The 19,582-nt window shown below is 49.9% G+C and overlaps 1 protein-coding gene across 4 annotated transcripts in view; it reads left to right on the plus strand.

Moving 5' to 3' along the window:
- The window catches only part of Appl2 (adaptor protein, phosphotyrosine interacting with PH domain and leucine zipper 2), a 42,488-nt gene that overhangs the window by 6,100 nt on the left and 16,806 nt on the right, over window positions 1-19,582 (plus strand). For all 4 annotated transcript variants that reach the window (XR_005283662.1, XM_038314898.1, XM_038314897.1 and 1 more), the window contains exons 2-7: window positions 1,730-1,828; window positions 12,248-12,307; window positions 12,742-12,813; window positions 15,822-15,909; window positions 18,528-18,569; window positions 18,680-18,738. Coding sequence is in view for 3 of the 4 variants with exons in the window: in XM_038314898.1 (XP_038170826.1) it covers window positions 1,730-1,828; window positions 12,248-12,307; window positions 12,742-12,813; window positions 15,822-15,909; window positions 18,528-18,569; window positions 18,680-18,738 (420 nt within the window). In the remaining variant the exon portion in view is untranslated. The remainder of the gene's footprint in view (window positions 1-1,729; window positions 1,829-12,247; window positions 12,308-12,741; window positions 12,814-15,821; window positions 15,910-18,527; window positions 18,570-18,679; window positions 18,739-19,582) is intronic.

Raw genomic sequence — 19,582 nt, forward strand, 5'->3', positions numbered from 1 at the left:
AGGAAGTTTGCGGAACTCTTCTGGCATGAGCGGTCTGCCGTGTAAGCACCCGTCCTCACGGGGAACTGTGTACAACACTTAGTTTCATAGTTCATTGCCTGTGACCCCTCTACGTTTGACCCGGAAGACCCAGGGCAAAGAAGGATAAGCTACCAGCTTGTGAGCAAAGTCAAGAGTAGGCCTAGTGGGGAGAAGCGAAGATCCCAATGCCAGGTCCTTACTCTAGTCTCTCAGAGTGTCTGGGTCCAGGGAGCTCTGGTCCCAGTAGGTGGTGCCCTAGCAGCAGGGAGACCCCAGGAGTGGCAGAACATAGTGGCCACATAGACCACTTCTGACCTTATTTTAGCTTAGATGGCTTAGAAAAAGAAGGAAATGAAATTCAGTTGCAAGAAAGTGATGGGTATTAATGGTTTGCAAAGCGCTGTGTGTGACTTCACTGTCGGCTTCCTGTTCCCGCTTCGTCTCGTTGGCTCTTGACCACTGTTGCAAATTCACATATGTGGATAGATCTCTGGTATGTGATGCCATGAGTCTGTTCACACACCACCCAGCGTGTAAAGATTTTACTAGTGCTCAGGGTGTGCCCCGCACTGTGTTTGAGCATGGCAGGAACTGCCCTCTAGTGTGCCACGCACTGTGTGTGAGCATGGCAGAACTGCCCTCTAGTGAGTGTGCCACGCACTGTGTGTGAGCGTGGCAGGAACTACCCTCTAGTGTGCTATGCACTGTGTATGAGTATGGCAGTAACTACCCTCTAGTGTTCCATACACTGTGTCTGAGTGTGGCAGGAACTACCCTATAGTGTGCCACGCACTGTGTGAATGTGGCAGGAACTGCCCTCTAGTGTGCCACACACTGTGTGTGAGCGTGGCAGGAACTACCCTCTAGTATCCACGCACTGTGTGAACGTGGCAGGAACTACCCTCTAGTGTGCTGTGCACTGTGTATGAGCATGGCAGGAACTGCCCTCTGGTGTCCACACACTGTATGTGAACGTGGCAGGAACTACCCTCTAGTGTCCACGCACTGTGTGTGAACGTGGCAGGAACTGCCCTCTAGGCACTGCGGTTGCCCCACTGCCCTCAGGACTGGGCTCTCCCTGAGAGAAGGGCCAGCATAATGGTCGCCACTTGAGTTGTACGCCAAGAGCTTCTACCACATTTGCGATACCTGGCCATGAGTTTAAAAGTTCTACCCTCCCTCCCCACCCCTTCCCCACCCCCACAGAATCCGATCATGTGGTATCTTAAGAGGAAACAGTGGCAGCCTGCAGGGTACCCTGGGCTGCAGACACCCACGTTGCTGGTGGAGGCTGAGTGATTAAGGTGGCTGTGCTGGGTGACCAGCCCGGTGCTCGGCACTGTGGGACTCATGTTCCCTGCGTGGATTGGAAGGAGAGGCTGTCCTTTCCGACACTGGTTGCTGAGTGGACTTGTGCATGGATAGGCACTGAGGTCGGCACAGACAATTGTCCGTGGTTTCCCACGGTGTTGAGTGCGAGCCAGGGCTTCGGGTGGAGCAGGCACTCTCCACTGGGCTACACGCCCAGCCCATGGGAATGGGCTCTCTCTCTTGGTCCTGAGCAGGTGTTGTCTGCTTCTTCCTGCACTGTTGTGGGAAGGACAAGAGCAGAGTTCACCAGACAGATACTGTCCTGTGCTCAATGCGTCCCTCCCTCCTTCCTAGCTGTTGCTGAGAGTAAGATTAACCCCTTCTTCTCTGCCTGCAGACACGCTCCTTGCTGAGTGTATTTGAAGAAGATGCTGGCACCCTCACAGACTACACCAACCAGCTGCTGCAGGCCATGCAGCGTGTCTATGGAGCACAGGTATGTCGCTCACCCTTCTCTGGAGGATGAAAAGTTTTGAGTCTGAAAAGAAATCTCACTTAAAATTTTGCAATAAAACCAATCAGAGGCCGAGAAAATGGCTTAGCAAAAGAACTGAGTTGGAGCCCCAGAACCCATCTAACGGAGCTGGGCGTGGTATTGGACTAGTGTCTGCCCAGTGTTTGTGGGTACAGACAGGCAGACCCCTAGAGCACATGGCTGGCCAGCCTAGCCTAATTTGTGAGCTTGGAGGGAGAGACCATCTCAGGAAGGGGGATGGCTTCTAAGGGAGGAACGGGAGATTGAGCTCTGGCCTCTGTGGACGTGTTCACATGTATACATGTGCACCCCCATACATGAACACATTCACAAACGTGTATGTACCCCCATGCACGAACATGTTTGCACACGTTTTTTTTTTTTGTTGTTGTTGTTGTTTTTGGTTTTTTTTTGCTTTTTGAGACAGGGTTTCTCTATAGCTTTGGAGCCTGTCCTGGAACTAACTCTTGTAGACCAGGCTGGCCTCGAATTCAGAGATCCGCCTGCCTCTGCCTCCCGAGTGCTGGGATTAAAGGCGTGCGCCACCACCGCCCGGCCTGCACACATGTATATATATGTACCCCCTTGCATGAACATGTACACATATCAGAATTGTTTTTCTTACTTTCCTTCTCAGAAAACCAAGGACAGTCTTGTTTCCTTGAGACAGAGTTAGGGTCTTCCTGCAGCCTGCACAGGAGAGGACCCATGTTGTCTCCTTTGTGTGAGCCAGAGCTGGGATCTTCCTGTAGCTTGCACAGGAGAGGACCCACATAACTGCTTTTGATTTTCTTTTGACTCCAACCCCAAAGGGAGACATTGGCTTCTGTTCTCCCTCTGTGAGCTCAGTGTCTCAACGCCATTTGCTTTTCTCGTTATTGGGCAGTCTTGGACGTCAGCGTGGGAGGGTAGAAATGGCTTTTCAAAGGCTTTCCTCTGAAGATGGGGGTGCCTCGTTGTTTTGAGGAACAAATATCTCGACTTGCAAATCCATGCAGAATAATTTGCTGAGTAGCAAAAGCAAATCTCTTTATAAACAAGAACTGCCACACGTGTGTCGCTTTCTAAGGAAGATGTGAGTCACTGACACACAGAATTGTTACTCATCAAAATGTTAATAACAGTAGATCGTTTTCATTGACCCTTAAATCTGTATGTGCTTACATTCCTTTCGCTCTTTGATGATTTGAACGATATAAATGCCACAGGCAGCCATGTATATCTAGTGGGGCCAGCAAGATGGCTCAGAGGGTCGTGGTACCTACCACCAGGCTTGACAGTCTAAATTCCATTCCCAGAACTGACATGGTAGAATGAGAAAACCAACTCCTACAGATTGTTCTCTGACCCCCACACGTGTGCTTGGCATGCACAGCCACATATAAATGCACATCCATATACAAAAGGAAGCAACAAAGTACAATTTAAAATATGTTTGTATATAGTCATTAGTCAGTATCCACCATAAGAGCCCTAGTCTTAGCCTTTAGAGAACTTAAAGGGTCAGGAGACAGACAGTTGCTGTTGAACCTGGGAAGGCCTAGGAGGCTCACCTGACTCCGTCCCTTCTCCCTCTCTTCCTTTCTTTTCTTTGTTTGAGACCATGTTTTTCTGTGTAGCTCTAGCTGTCCTGGAACTTAGACCAGACTGGTCTCAAACTCACAGAGATCCATCCACCGCTGCCTCTGGAATGCTTGGGATTAAAGGTGTGCGCCACCACTACCCGGCCTCTTCTTTCTGAGACAGGCTGGCCTGGAGCTCAGTGTGTAGCTGATGATCCTCCTGCCTGTCTCCCAGACACATGCCAGCACACTCAGCTCACAGTTCCCTCTTGAAGCGCGAGCTCCGAGGGGCCATGGGGCGCTGGAGTAAGGGACACGTCTAGGCGGTTCAGAGCCAGCGTCAGGGCTAGAGAGATAGACTCACACACTGCAAGATCAGGCCAGAATAACTTAGTAAACAGATAGTGTGTTTGCTGGTGGACACACCTTTGTGTGGGCCAGCCCGGGCTGCTAGGTGAGACACTGCCTCAAAACAAACAAAACAGACAAAGTGTTTGTTGCAGCCCTAGGCACTGACTGGGCCTCGAGTCATGCTAGGCAAGTGTTCTGCTGCCGAGCCCCGTTCCCAGGCCGCAGACCTAGTCTGACGTTCAGGAGAGCTTTGTACTAGTCTGTGATGGTCTGCCCCCATTTGTTTTGATAAGCCTTTCAGAACGTGGGAACATGAGGACTTTTCTACGATTTTCCTTGATGACTTTTTTTGAATGTTTTTGTAGTTTTCTCTGAGTATTCCAGATTTATACAATAGAAAAAAAAATTGGCCATACTTATCTCTGACCTCCTTGCTTGCTATTTAGTGACTTTGAATGCTGCCATTAAACGATCCAGCCTCCTATTTAACGCTCCCAAGCTCCAAGATCTCAATGGCTCTGTGTCCCCCTCCCCCTCTTGCAGGAGTCTCTGCCCTGCTCTCCATTGGCTGCCGAGTCCAAACACTTCCTACCGCGTTTTCTTCTGCTAAGCCAGAACTGTGGCTCAGTGTGCCAAAATTAAGTAGGTCTTGCATACCGAGAGGCTGGGCCGGGCTTTTAGCTCAGAGCACATGGCCGTCATGTGGTCTGTCCTCTGGCCACAGCCCTCCTCCCTGCTGGCTTCTGCTGCAGAGCTGCGGAAATGCCCTGCAGACAGCTGGCCAGCAGCAGCATCTAGACTGGCACGGGCGGCCGCAACTTTTCAGGGTTATTGGAAGGACTGAGATGTGTTTTGCTTGCGTTGATATGTGTATATTTTAAGTTAATAATACTTTTCTGTTTTCATTCTGGCCATCCCCCTACCCCCAGATCTTTTGGTTTTATTTCATGTTATTCCTTAAATATTTTATACTAAATATATTGAATTATATTAGAGTTTTGTTTTTGCAAGACAGTTTTTCACTATTATGTTTTTAAAGTAGTTTCATGTGGCTGGTAAGACACAGGTATTTTTAATCAGCCTGCTGGGTACACTTCGGATTCTGCTCAATGAGTGTCCTCTGGGCTTAGTTCAGAAGGAGGAAGAGCAAGAACAGATAGAGGAGGTGAGATTAAAGTTGATGTCTCAGAATAGAAGGCTAGAAATCTTCACTGGGAATCGGAACAAGAGTCGCTCTCTGGGTAGAGACACTTTCCGTACGTCATGTGAACACAGACTAATTTAGAGAAAGGCCAGGGATCTTTGGGAACATAAAAGGACTCTGAAGTTAATGTTGACATTAGGTATAACCTCAGGAATGAAAGAGCGAGCAGGTGTCTAACATAAAGAAATGGTTGTCATATATTGGATTTATAAACAATGTCCTCTTTATCTTTACTAATATTAATTACATCATAGACTGTGTTCTATGCTAGACTTCAATAAATGTACCTGTTTATACCTTAGCCTTCTATCCTGTAATCAGATACGGTTTCTATGGCTTATAAAATACTGAAGGGTGTCGTCCTGTAGAGGTTTATAGTTGGGCCTAACATACTAGTTTATAGTTGGGCCTAACATATTAGTTTATAGTTGGGTCCTAACATACTAGTTTATAGCCAGGCCCTAACATACTAGTTTGTAGTCAGGCCTAACATACTAGTTTATAGTCAGGCCCTAATATACTAGTTTATAGTCAGGCCCTAACATACTAGTTTGTAGTCGGGCCTAACATACTAGTTTATAGTCAGGCCCTAATATACTAGTTTATAGTCAGGCCCTAACATACTAGTTTATAGTCAGGTCCTAATACACCAGTTTGATAATGACATGATTAGCTAGTTCTTTCTTTCTTTGTTTTTTAATTATATACCCAGTAGAACAGAATGCCTTCTTTGAAGGTTAGGTTACAAATTATCTAAGTTACAGACATTGTATAAATAAAATCACGTGTGTGCACACGCACTGCACAGTACGTATGCATAACTCCTGTTGCTATATTCACACAAAGAATGATGTGACAATTACATTTCTAAAAAAGAAAAATAGAGTTCTGAGAGCTGACCTCTTACTGTGGCTGGTTTGGGGGGTGTTTAGATTTCATTTGGCTTAACCTCTGAAGTGAGCTTGCAAGTTAGCAAGGGGGTTGGCGTCTTGGGGCAGGAGCCCGTGTGGGCCCATGCTAGGAGTGAGCCCCCATCATGGCTGTTCACCACAGAGGAAGAGGAAGGCACACACCCTTCACACTAACAAGCAAAAGCTGGTTGTTAGGACTCTCTGCTGCTTTTCAGTACAGGACAAGTAAGTTCAGAATGCCTGAGGTGGCCAGACAAGAACATAAAGACGTTTATGCAGTTTTGCTGGCACAGATTTTGCATACAATAAATTTGATACGGTACTTGCTTTAAATCTGTGCGTCTGATAATTGTTTCTTTCGTAAATATGTTTAAAGTTGTTTTTTTATTTTTATTTTTTACCACTGGACTCAGGCTTGAGAGAGAGCTAGATAGATCATCCTCTCAGCTGTCAGACAGATGGGGGCCAGGTGAGTGACGGCTCTGGCCGTGGCCAGGAAGGCTTGTCTGTTGCTGGCAGGCTAGTGAAACTGGTGGTTCTTAGTACCGGCCCTTTCTCCTCTAGCAGAAGACAAGCCACTCTGGTTGGTGTCTTTGGTCTGGGGCAGTGTTTTAATTAAATTAGATAAAGTTTTTAAGAGTGCGGGTGTCCCTAGAGACCAGCAGAGGGTGTTGGATCCCCTGGAGCTGGAGTTATAAGACGTTGAGAGCCCCCTGCATGGATGCTGGGCGTCAAATTCCTGTCCTCTGCAAGAACAGCAAGTACTCTTAACCGCTGACCTGTCTCCAGCCCTCGGTGAGTTTCTCTTCAAAGAGACAGCCGTGATAAAGCTCCTTTCTTCCCCCAGCAAGTCAGGTTAATCCGGTCATCTCTCCGCAGCTGCTCCCTTTGGTTTAGGGTTTTGGCCGTTTGAGATGAGGTCTTACCATGAAGCCCTGGCCAGTGTGAAACAAAGTTGTGTACCCCACACCCAGCTCTGAAGCTGTTCTTCCTCATACTTGATCATAGAGATAGTGCCCCCAAACAGATCTGAAAACCGTGGGCCCTAAAAGCCCGCTTTGGATGCAGAAACAGTGTACTCTTCAGCTGAAGCAAAAATGAGAGAGAAGGGGAGTGAAAATATTTAAACACTGTGCAAAGTTACAGGTCAGGAGAGATGGCTTAGTGGGGAAAGATGCTTGTCACCAAGCCTGATGACCCGAGTTTCATCCCCCGGAACCCATGTGGAAGGAAAGAACTGAGCCCAAAAGTTCCTTTGTCTGAGTTCCACACGCGCACACAGACACCACATAAACGTAGAAGAAACTGCTTCTCTTTAAATACGTGTGCACGCGCGTGTACACACACATGCACACACAGAGTTAGCTCTTAAGCTGAACAGGTTACTGTGCCTGTCGGAAGCCATGAGAGCAGAAGGTAAAGCCCGCAGGAGGCAGCCAGGCTTCTTCATTGTTAAACACACACAAGTGTCCCACCAGGTCAGGCACCGCCATGTGTTTTCTTGTTGGGGAATATTTTCAGGTGTGCGACTTTTGTTAACTCTGTGAAGCTGTGTTACTGTGCCTGTCTAAAACACTTGATGGTCCTAATAGAGATGGACGGCCAATAGCGAGGCAGGAGCGAGGGTAGGCGGGGCTGGCAGGTGAAGAGTATAAATAGAAGGAGAAATCTGAGTGGAGAGAAAACAAGGAGAGGAGAACATCAGGGGCCAGACACCCAGCCACACAGCAAGTCACAGAGAAAGAAGAAAGGTATACAGAAATAGAGAAAGATAAGTCCAGAGGCAAAAGGTAGTCAGGATAATATAAATTATGAAAAGCTGGCAAGAAACAAGCCACGCTAAGGCCAGATATTCATAAGTAAGAATAAGCCTCCGTGTGTGTGATTTAATTGGGACCTGGGTGGCAGGCCCCTCCAAAAGCCAAAAGAGCAAAATCACACAACATTTTTCTCATTTATCTTCCTAGTTAAGAAAAATAAAGTTATTATAATGCATGGTGAAGAACCTAAGAGTCAGAGAGGCTGTAGATCACCTGAGCTCCCACAGCTGACGTGTGACGGACACTCTTAGCGCGGAGCTGTGTTCTCGGCACACTGCTCACCACCAATGGCCGCAGCAGTTGGGGTTTGCCTTCAGAGGCGTGTCCTGTCCAGGTAGAACGAGCCTGGCTTCTGAGCCTGGTGACTGTCGTTGTCGGAGGTGGGCCCCAAGTTTTGAACCAAATGACTTTCTTCTTTTCATTAATTTTTATCCCAGATTGTTTTAATTACTACATTTCAGTCCTGACAGTCAAGCTGAGGTTTATTTACCTGCTTAAGACAGAGAAGCAGTCTGTAGCTTCAGGTGTGGGGCTCACAATGCTTCATTATGCAGCCTCCAAGGCCTTCCTGGTGGCATGACTGTCCTCTTAGGTGCAGGCCTGGTGCTTTTGTGTCCTCTCCACTTCCTTTTGCCTCAAGAATGGGTGCAGTTCTTCTGGGGCGCTCTGCCTCGCCTCGGGTGTGTTTTGGTCTCACACCCCCGACCCGCCCGTCCGCGCTCCCCCATCCATCCATGCTTTCATCCACTTCAGCCACAGGGAACTCTGCGCGCGCGTGTGCGCGCGCACACACACACACACACACACACACACACACACACACACGCACACGCACGCTTGTCTGTGCACCCCACTGCCTGCTTCCATGCGTCCTGTCCCCGGACAGCCGACTGCCAGCCTGTCAGCCTTCCCTCTCGTGCTTTCTGCTGTGGGTGTGGAGCACTAGGGTGGACGCACCCGTGCTGCTCTGAACGGACTGCTGAGCACATGGCTGTCCGTGCCAACCGTGTCGGGTAGCACTGTGGGCAGTAAGCCTCTCTGGCATGGTCAGGTAAACATTCCCTTGCCAGCTCAGCTACCCATCAGGCTTGCGCCCCCCACCCCCCCTTGTCTCTAACAGCGCAGGAGATTCTTTAATGTAGGAGGCCCTGTCTGCAAACCCTTTAGCAGCTTGTCTTTTTTTTTCCCTTATGCTTGGGATCAAGCCCAAGGCCTCCTGCGTACTAAACATACCCATGCCACTGAGCCCCAGTGCCGACCCCAGCTTGTCTTTCAAGGGCTCCTATGAAGTAAGTAGACAGTGGCCCCAGAGCTGTGCGGGACCATGAAGAGAATAACACCTGTCCATATGAGCTCAGGGAGAGCCTTGCCTGACTGGAGGCCCGGGGTTCCAGTACTCCACAGAAACACGCACACACATGCGTACTCACAGCATGATGTCACGCCCAGAACTCCATTTGAACCTTGCTGTCCAGTTCCCAGGAAAGCAAGGCTCCGTCTTCCTAACCAGAGGCCTCTCAGACCTGCACTTGTGTACTGGCTGAAAACTGGCCTGAGCCCCCATTCTCACGGGTTTTGTCTGCTTCCAGTATGTGGGTTCCCTAGCCTGTTGGGGACTGCGGACCACCAGACCCTGAATTTCTCATAAACAACTTGTTTTCCTCTGCTCTGAGCATAAGACCCTGATGGCAGGCTGGTGGGTCTGCAGCTGAAATCCTGAGAGCTGGGGTGTGGCCAGAGCCTATATAAGCTGCCCCTGAGCACAATAAAGGAGGCATTCTTGTCTCAAGGACGTCCCTGTGGGCCTGTTTGTCTGTCTCTGTGTTTATAAATTTTCAGCCTAGTTCCGGTAGTGAGTAGAGCGTGGGACGGAACCGGTGGAGTTTCACACTAGCTGGTGCTGGCAGCAGAGAGCTGCAGTCGGGATAAAGGATGGGTGGGTGAGACTGGGCCGAGGCCACGGACAGTGCTCAGTTCTGCCAGGAGCAGGCCCACCCTTGTGAGTTCTTGCTCCCCAGTGTGCCCCCGTGGGAGAAACAGCAACTCAGCTGCCTGGTGTACCAAACAGATGGATAGAATTTTGCAGAGCGTCCTGGCAGAGGCTGGTTGTCCCCAGTCACCGTGCAGGCGGCCGCTGTGTAGGACACAGATGTCCTACCTCCCCAAGGTCCTAGGGAGCTGTGTCGTTGGCTGAGTGCTGTCCGCTCAGCATAACCTCCGTCTCAGCAGCTGCCCAGAGGGTTTCAGTTCTACTCAGAGCACAGGTCAGGACTGAACTCAGGCCTTGCTTGGTTTGATGTTGCGTTATCACCGTGTTTGTTGACTGCTTCGTGAAGGATTCAATATGGAGGAGCACTACCGTAGATTAGAGATGGGCCAGGAGTTGTGGGAGGGGGAACCAAGAAGACTCGGGAGTTTGTCACCCTTAACTACATAGCTAGCTTGAGGCCAGCGTGGGCTTCAGTGAGAAGCTGAAGGAAAGGAAGAGATTTTTAGAGACAGGGTGTAACGAGGTAACACTGTGGTTTCTGGTGTGAACTAAGTACCCTGTAGGTATTAGCTGCTACTTAGTGATTCTTGAGTATGCCAATTCCAACCCGCAGGGAAAGAAAGCCTTGGGCAGGTGCCAACCTCAGACAAACTCCACTTACTCAAAGCCAGGTACTGTTTGTGTAGCCCGTGGTGGAGACCCTTTCTTCAGAGGATGGGTCATCCAGGTTCTCCTCTGGCCTTCGTGTTTTATGGCCTTTTGTGGTACCGGCCTGTACACCAGGAGTTTTTCTGTTTGGTTGCAGGTGTTTAAGATTTGGAGTTTAACTGGGTAGTGATGGTGCACACCTTTAATCCCAGCCCTTGGGAGGCAGAGGATCTCTGAGTTCCAGGCCAGCCTGGTCTACAAGAGCTAGTTTAGATGAGTCTCTTGACCTTTTCACACATCAATCATCGAATGTGTTAAGTGGCTGCCGGGTGCCAAGAACTATTGCCTGCCCCCTCTAAACAGGTGATAGGGCTCTGTGTGTTCACCTGTTTCCTTGGCCCCGTGATTGCCACCTGTGATCAGCCCCAAATGAGCAGCACTCCGGGACAGGGAAGGCAGTTGAAGCCAGGACCTTGAGTGTGACTGTATTCTGGGAGAGATGGAGTGTGACTGTGTGTGACTGTATTCTGGGAGAGATCGAGTGTGACTGTATTCTGGGAGAGATGGAGTGTGGCTGTAATCTGGGAGAGATCGAGTGTGACTGTATTCTGGGAGAGATCTGGTGTGACTGTATTCTGGGAGAGATCGGGTGTGACTGTATTCTGGGAGAGATCGAGTGTGACTGTATTCTGGGAGAGATCGGGTGTGACTGTATTCTGGGAGAGATCTGGTGTGACTGTATTCTGGGGGAGAGAGAGAGTTGTTTTCAGTCTTGAGCCTGCTCCATGGGGCAGATGGCGGTAGCTGGAGAGCTGTGTGGCCTGTTCTGCTGAGAAGGTCCCAGAACATGGGTTCTGTCTCTCATAGGCCAGGTCCTCTCGAGTGTAGGACTTGCCCTTGAATAACAGCCCCAGAGAAAGAATGAGTGGAAGCCAAGGCCACAAAAGTCACCTGGGGACATACTCTGCTCTGGCACCATCTTAGACATAACCCTGAGCTGAGGAGCAGCTTGAACATGGCGTTAGAAGCGAGAGAGACGTACACTAGGTCTTCTGCACTGGCAGTGGGAAGACGGTGGGCCAGCTGCTGGAGCCAGAGGCTGGAGGATGGCAGGACCGGAGACAGGGCTGGTACCGGACCAGCATACCAGCCGTGCAGAGTGACCAGGCTTCCCAGGCTGTGCTTTCCTTTGGTCTGTGGAACTTGGGGATGACCACGTTTCTGTTAAGCCATTCTTGGTGCCAGGTCCCAGAGCCCGGCTCAGTCTGCATGCAGCCGCCTGCCTGTGCGGCCTCTGCTCTGCAGCCCTGGCTGCAGTTACCATCCACAGGCAGCTCTTGAGAGCTGTCCCGCCTCCCCTCCTCTTCCCCCCCCCCCCCCAGTGCTGGGTCCTCTTCCAGAAAGCTGCTGTTGCTGGCCAGCTCCCTGGCTTCCTGCAGGGTCTGCTTCATTAGGCATCTCTCCTTAGAGTCCCGCGGAGTCCCGCTGTCGGGACCACCTGGCGCACCCAGGGTCTTTCCTTTGCAATCCTCGTCATGTATGTTTCTGGTGTTCTGCTGTCCCCTTGTGTCATACACATGTGAGCACTGGGACGATGTCTGCTCACAGCTTTGTTTGTTGCCCGAATAACCAGAAGGAGCAGTTCGTTCTAAAGCAAGCTCAGCTTTTTGATATGGCCTCTGGATACTGCCTAAACAACCTGTGCCAAGTGTGCTGGGCCAAACCTATGGTCCCAGTATGCCGAGGAAGAAGGCTTGTGAGTTCCAGGACAGCCTGGGCTACATAGAGACCCTGTCTGTAAAGAAAAACGATCACTTCCAAGGCACACACATTCCTGTTTCAGTGGTGACACACACCTGTAAAACTGACTCACTTGCTCTTCTCTTCCCCGCAGAACGAAATGTGCCTGGCCACTCAGCAGCTCTCGAAGCAGCTACTGGCATATGAGAAACAGGTAACTTCTGGTGCCCTGCACGGTGCCGTGCTCAGGAACCCAGGAGGCCCCTTTTAAAGGCATTCTCCGAGGACACCCTCCGAAGGTCCCTGTGTCCTCCCTGCGTGCAGCCTTTTATTCTCTGCCTCCCTTTCTTTCTTCTTATCCTTTCTCACTGATAAAGTGTACCTGGGATCATCCCAAAGTCTCGAGCTAATCAACTGCCCACAAATGTTCCTGGTCTCAGGAAGGCCAAGCCACTCAGTGCCAGCCGTCAGGACAGAACCCTAGATATCATCCTGTTCAGATGGTCAGGCGTGGCCAGGGAGGGCTGTTGGTACACCTCTCAGGCAGAGGGAACCTGACAGGGTGTGCCTGGGAGTGGAAAGGAAGTGGGAGCCAGCGTGGGGTTTGTCAGAGTTCCATTTAACACCTGGCTTTTCTCTCTGTCCTAGAATTTTGCTCTGGGCAAAGGCGATGAAGAGGTGATTTCTACACTACATTATTTTTCCAAAGTGATAGATGAGGTGGGCATGGAAAGCTTTTCTCTGTGAACTCTTTGTCCCTATTTTGCCTCCCTCTGCATTAGAATACCTCCTCAGATTTCTGAGGTTTAGTCCATAATAGAGGTGGGGTTAGCACCGTACTTGCCTTTTGGAGGGAAAATAGACCACAAGGACTTCTGAGCATTTGGCTCCCTGGTTTCTTGGGCCACCCTGATATGATTCCACAGCTAGATGGCTTCAAATAATAGGAATTCATTCTCTAGAAGCTTTGGAAGACAGAACACTAGCTCCAGTTGTCTGCAGAACCATATTCCTTTAGGGCCTAGATGGAATTCTCCCTTCCTCCTGGCAGCTTCCGGTGGCTTCTGGTCTTGACTTTTGGCAGCATCCCTGCCACATGTATCTCTTCTTCTCAAGACGACTGTCACTGAGCCCGGGTCACCTGGAAAATCAGAGTACTTTGTTTTTAACACTCCTGGTCACATTTTCAGAGACCCTGCTTCCACGTGCTTCCATGTCCTGTGTTCCAGGAGGATGTGTCCTCTGATGGGGACCCAGTTCAACCCATGACACATGGTTTTATACACCTGTTCTTGTAACTTTATTATATTTGTGGGAAACCATTGTTATAGGAAATTACATAATCTTTAGTTGTAAAACCATAAATGGACTGGGGATGTGGCTCAGGGGTACAGTACCTCCCTTGCATGCGCTGGGTTTAAATAAACCCACTGCTTTAAATAAAGCCCTCAGAGCTCCATTACTGCTGGTACCAAGAGACTGGCTGCGTCCCTGGGGTGTATGGGCCCCAGCTTTCAAAGAATCTGCAGAGTGCTGTCATAGGAAATAGGAAACACGCAATGGCCAGCATTGAGCTGCAGTCATTCTGGACACTGGCGTCCATTTAGAACTGGACTAGTTGCGTTTCCCTCGTTCACTCGGCAGGGCCAGGCCACCTACTCTGTTGCGGTCTTTGTGGAAGTGCTCGAGGCAGAGGTAGACAAGCTATCTGGTTCCCATTGAACAGTGGGGAGAGGACAGCAGACTGTTTTCTCCTGTTGTATTTGCAGCACCTACAGAAAGCTTGGGGTCCCACAGTAAGGGAGAGCCCAGTCCTACAAAACTGCCCTGACATCGGGTGCCAGTTATAAGCCCAGGCTTGAGGTGCATCTGACTGACTGGCTGTACACTGGTGTTTAGTCATTTGTAAGACCGGCTCACAACTCAGGGACTCATATGGTCACCACTTGTGATTGAGAGACACCACGAAGGACACAGTGACCAGCCAGATGCAGCGACTCGTTTACACAGCTATTAACTGTGAGTAAATAGCACAGGGAGGCAGCGGGATATTTCCATCAATATCGCATATGCCCATTTGTGGAAGAGAGGCTCTGAGGAAGTGAGGCCGGTTGTCAGCCGCGTGGCGAGTGTGCCCAGCTGACATTCGCTACCCACTGTCTTCTGGGAAGCAGTGTGGTTCTCTTGATGGACTGAATCGAGGGTGGTGCCGAGAGGTTTGCACAGCTTCCTGATGTCCAGACTAAGCCACCACCAGCTAGGTTTAGGTATGAGAAGAGAATAGCTTTGACATAGTTCCCTCTGTGTACCAGAACCAGGTGAATTTAAAGGTGAACCAGCTGAGCAGTCAGGAGAGATGTGCGGCCCATGTAACAGACTGTCCTGAAATGAGATCTTTCCTGTGAGCCAGAATTGCCCTCTGGAGTCCCTCCTTCTCATAGCAGGAATGTCACCATTTCCTGTCAGAGCGTCTGGACTCACAGGGCTTGGGGCAGACCGTGCTCGGCAAAGCTGCTGTGGTCGGAAGTCGTCAGCCTGTGCGTCTGTCATGCCCCACAGAAGATGTATGACAGAAATTCCATCCTCAGGAAGAGAACGATCGGGCAGGAACTTTGCCATCCTGACATGTGGGATCACTTTCCTGCTTGCTTAATGTCCGCCAAGCCCGAGCTGCGGGCATGGTGGGAGGGCTTGTGGAGGTTCGGTTAGGTGTTGATGAAAACCATTACAGTTCTTACTGCAGTCATTCTAGGAGAAAGCCCAGCCCTCCAACCCCAGTGGCATTCACTGACAGGGCCATCATCTTGTGTTCCTATCAGAAGAAAGTCGCCACACCTCAACGGGGCCGAGATAAGGAGACACTAACGGTGTTCCCTTACCAGGCAAGGGGTTGACCTTAGATCTTTAAACCCTGACCCCAGAGGGCAAACCCTGTAGGAGATGCGCAGGCAAGGGGCAGTGGCCCGGATGGCTGCTGTCATTACTGAAGGTCGCCTTGCCAGCTGCTGACCACAAAAAGGATCTTGAGGTGCTCGCCCCTCGACACCCCCACTAGGGACACCACTGGTGCCTCATCATGGGACATGTGGTTTGGGCAGCACTGTGACAGCACCCTGTCTGCCCAGTTGTGGAGAAAGAGTGATTTCATTCCTAGCCATGATCACATCCCAGCTGTGCCATTCATGTGTGATCTGGATTAGAGTTATTTGTCTGTGGGTACAATGGGGCTGTAAATGGCCCCTAATTCACAGGGTGGGCATGGAAAGCTAGCGCACAGGTGGTAGCACTGACAGCAGCATCCTCTGTCTCTGTGGATCTGCTGGCTGTGGGCTGAGGTAACCCAAGTCAGTTCCCAGCAGGCTGGTTTTTCTGGTGTGACCATAGCTCCTGTGAGTGTGATTGCTGACAGGCCTGGTGAGGTGGCAAGCAGAGTCCTGCCAGCAATCTGCATTTAGTGCCGGCCAGTGCCCTGTGTGTCTAGGAGGGTGTGGCCCAGCCTGAGAATATAGAGCCAGCGTTTGCACAGAGAGCAAAGAGGACTGTGAGCCGGAGACGCCTTTGGCGAGCTTCCCTGGTGCCGCAGCTGGCCCTCCTCGGTCCATGGTTTATGAGGGTGTGTGTGTGTGTGTATGTGTGTACCTCGGCACACAGAAGTGCCTGGCGACGCCTGCTGAAGTACACGTCAGTGGTATGGTGTATCATTTCTCAACTAAGCCCTTTACTTTCAGCTCAATGGTCTCCACACAGAGCTGGCCAAGCAGCTGGCAGACACTATGGTTCTACCTGTCATACAGTTTCGCGAAAAGGACCTCACAGGTAAAGTGGCAGGCTCGGTGCAGTACCTTCTGTTTTAACCTAATTCTTACTGTGTCCATTTCTTTCAACACGTGGGTATCCAGAGTGCTGTTTTTGTTTTTTCAAGACAGGGTTTCTCTGTGTAGCCTTGGCTATCCTAAAACTAACTAGCTTTGTACACCAGGCTGGCCTTAAACTCAATGAGATCCTCCTGCCTCTGCCTCCTGAGCGCTGGGATTAAAGGTGTGTACCAACTGCCAGCAAGAGTGTTTTTTTTTTTTTTTTTTTTTTTTTTGGTTTTTCGAGACAGAGTTTCTCTGTGGCTTTGGAGCCTGCAAGAGTGGTTTTTAAAGCCATTCCGGTCAGCAAACTTCCAGTTCTGCACATTCCTGGCTTACCCAAGGGAGGCCACAGGCAAACAAGACAGACATGATGCAGATCATGGCAATGTCACACAGCGAGGCTGAGGAAGGGCTGGCCAAGGACTGGAGAAGGTGCTCCAGGGACCTGTGGACTTCTGGGCCTAGGAGCTCGTGGGAGGCTTCCTGGCTTGGGTGGTCTGGGCTGGAGTTTGAACTGTAAGCACTTGCCAAGTGATGCCAGGGCACGTTTTATGGGTAGAGGCAACTGTTCTTGGGAACCACGAATGCTTTGGCCTATGAAGTAGAAGCTTGGAGGGCAAGGGGTAGTGCCAGGCCTTCTCCATGGAGGGTGCTGAGGTGTGGGCATCGGGTTCTTAGTAAGGGTAGTGCCAGGCCTTCTCCGTGGAGGGTGCTGAGGTGTGGCCATCGGGTTCTTAGAGTGGGTAGTGCCAGGCCTTCTCTGTGGAGGGTGCTGAGGTGGGCATTGGGTTCTTAGCATATGGCTGTGAGCACGCTCCCGTGAAGCTCGGTGGGGAGTGAGGAAGTCTGACTGGTACCCACACCTGGGTAGCCTTTTAGATGAATTTCAGTTTCTAAACTGAAAGAGAACCTTACAACAACTAAAGATGTATTTGAAATAAAAAATAATCCAAATGAGTATTAAAAAGGCATTATTCAAAAACTTGGTACTAGAAAGCTCAATCAAAAGGTCCTAATGCTGGTGTCCTTAATCTTGTTTATTACTTATCGAGTAAACAATTATATATAATTATTAGAAGCATACAGAGAAGATTAGCTTAGCATGGTCCATACACAAGACATGAAAATCTGTGAAACATTCCATATTAGAAAAAAGAAAAACAAAAAATTATAGCTGAGAAGACTGACTAAAAAAATTATAATCTTAATTTTTTTAAAAAAAAGCGTTAATTTAAAAAAAAGTATAACCTTGAGGCTGGAGAGACGGCTCAGTGGCTAAGCACTGGCTGCTCTTGCCACGGATCCAGGTTTGCAAAGGTTCCCAGCACCTAAATGGCGGCACACAGCCTTTGCCTATCTATAAAGACCTGATCAAGTCATCCTCTTCTCATGACACAGAGACAGAAGCTTGAAGGATTTGGTCCCAGCCAAACGTGAATTTGGCCCCTGTCTGCTTAGACAGCGCCTTAGCGTACATTTTACTGTCTTTTAAATGCTAAATTAATTTATATTTTATACATATGGATGTTTTCCCTGAATGTATATCCCTACATGTGTGCCTCATGTCTACAGAAAAAGGTATCTGATGCCCTGGAACTGGAGTTACAGATGCCTGTGAACCACCATGTTGGTGCTAGGAACCTAACCCGGATCCTCTAAAAGAGTACCAAGTACTCTTAACCATTGAGCTGTCTCTCCAGTCCCTTAAGTATATAGCGCAAGCTGGCCTTGAACCCGGGATCCTCCTGATGTTGTATCACACCAGCGTGCCCCACAGCTGCCCTGGCGAAGGTGCCTGGGGAGAGCACGAGATCCTGACAAGCTGTTGGAAGACAACTCTGCTCTAACAGAAAGTGAGAAGCAGAGAACGGAAAATGCCCGAGGGGATGGGGCCAAAGGCAGGCGGCACCAGGAGAAGGAAGACCAGTAGGCCTTCTGCAGACAGACTGAGAAGGAGCGAAGAGCTTAGAGTGTTTGTTGTTTGACGGAGTGGCATGGGTTGTGTTAGGAAGGTAGAAGTTATCACCTTGTCTTTATTACATTATCATCATCAGAAGCCTCCGGGCTCTGTCTCCTGTGTTCAGTGTTTCATCTTGGGCCATCATTCTTTTGGTGACTGTTTTGTCATTTTGGTTTGGGTTGTTAAACCATTTTGGTGGCTGATGGGTACAGCGCCACGTTATGTGGTCATGGTTGTTGGTGTTGGCTTGTGGCTGTGCAGTATACCGGTTTGTGCCATTTTTCATTAGCATAATCCCCATGTCCACTGGTGACTAATAAATCAGATTTCTACAGTGATGCCGCACTGTACTCCGCCTGTTGTCAGGGAAGATGCTCTAGACAGTTGAGCACCTCAGCTTGTAGGCCAGGTTTCTAGACAAGTACCTGGCCATGTCCTGTCTGCCGGTCCCCAGATTCCATCTCCCTTATAGACCACTGGGGGTGAAGAGCCTCCGCCGTCACCAGGCCTGGGCCTGTGGGCAGAGCCCGTACCCTGGTCCTCTCGGGAAGGCAAAGCTCTGGCTTCGCGTGGTTCCATCGCCTTTGCGCTAACACGTTCTCTTCTCTCTTGTGCAGAAGTCAGCACTTTGAAGGATCTCTTTGGGCTCGCCAGCAATGGTAGGCATCTCTCCGTTTGGGGTGCATAGGCTTGGGATGTGCCCGAGTTCAGGGTGGGCAGGGCTTAGACAGTGTCTTATGATAGATGCTCAGATACCTTTTCTTTTTAGAGCATGACCTTTCAATGGCAAAATACAGCAGGCTTCCTAAGAAGAAGGAGAACGAGCGGGTGAGTGTCCTTCAGAGTCACCTCACTGCAAACATGTAGCGTGTAGCGTTGATGCTGTGCGGTGGAGATCGTCCTGTTTCCTGTGTCTTCTTGGACCTCTTCACAATCAAGCACCAGCTTGGAGCCACTCAGTGCTGGTCACGTGCTGGATGACCTTCGTGTGGTGCTCTCGGGTTCTCTGCTGCCACAGGCAACTGAATCTTCAGGCGTACAATTCTTCTGTTACATGATTTCCTTGAGCTAAATTATTTCCTGGAACTACAGACTTTTGCATGAACCAAACTCTGTGGCTTTTGGTACCTGCTGCTGTAGCATTTTCCCAGTGCACAGCATTGGGTACTGGCTTTGCCTCATCTGGTCTCAGGGACCGAGGTGCTGTCACTTGGGTATTTTCTTTGGAGTTTCTTGTTAAGCCAAGGTGGACCCTTACCTCCATGCCTCTATGCTCACTGTGAAATGTTTGGGATGAACCAAACGTGCCTGAAGTTTTGTACTCTTGCATAATTCTTTTTTAAATTATTATTTTTTTTTTACATATCAATCCCAGTTCCCCCTTCTCCTTCACTTCCCCTCCTTCCCCCCATCCCACCCCACATCCGGTCCTCAGAAGTCACTAAATCTGTCCTATCACCTCATTGAGGCAAGACCAAGCCACTCTCCCTCCCCTTCCCCTCCCCCGTGCCTAGGCTGAGTAAGGTATCTCTCCATAGAGAATGGTCTCCACCAAGACAGTCCGTGCATTAGGGTTAGATCCTGGGCCCACTGCGCACACCACCATTGTCACCTGTATTCAGGGGACCTAGTTCAGTCCTGTGCAGGTTCCCCGCTGTCAGTCCGGAGCCAG

This window comes from Arvicola amphibius, chromosome 17 (genome assembly GCF_903992535.2).
Source record: "Arvicola amphibius chromosome 17, mArvAmp1.2, whole genome shotgun sequence".
Lineage (NCBI taxonomy): Eukaryota > Metazoa > Chordata > Mammalia > Rodentia > Cricetidae > Arvicola > Arvicola amphibius.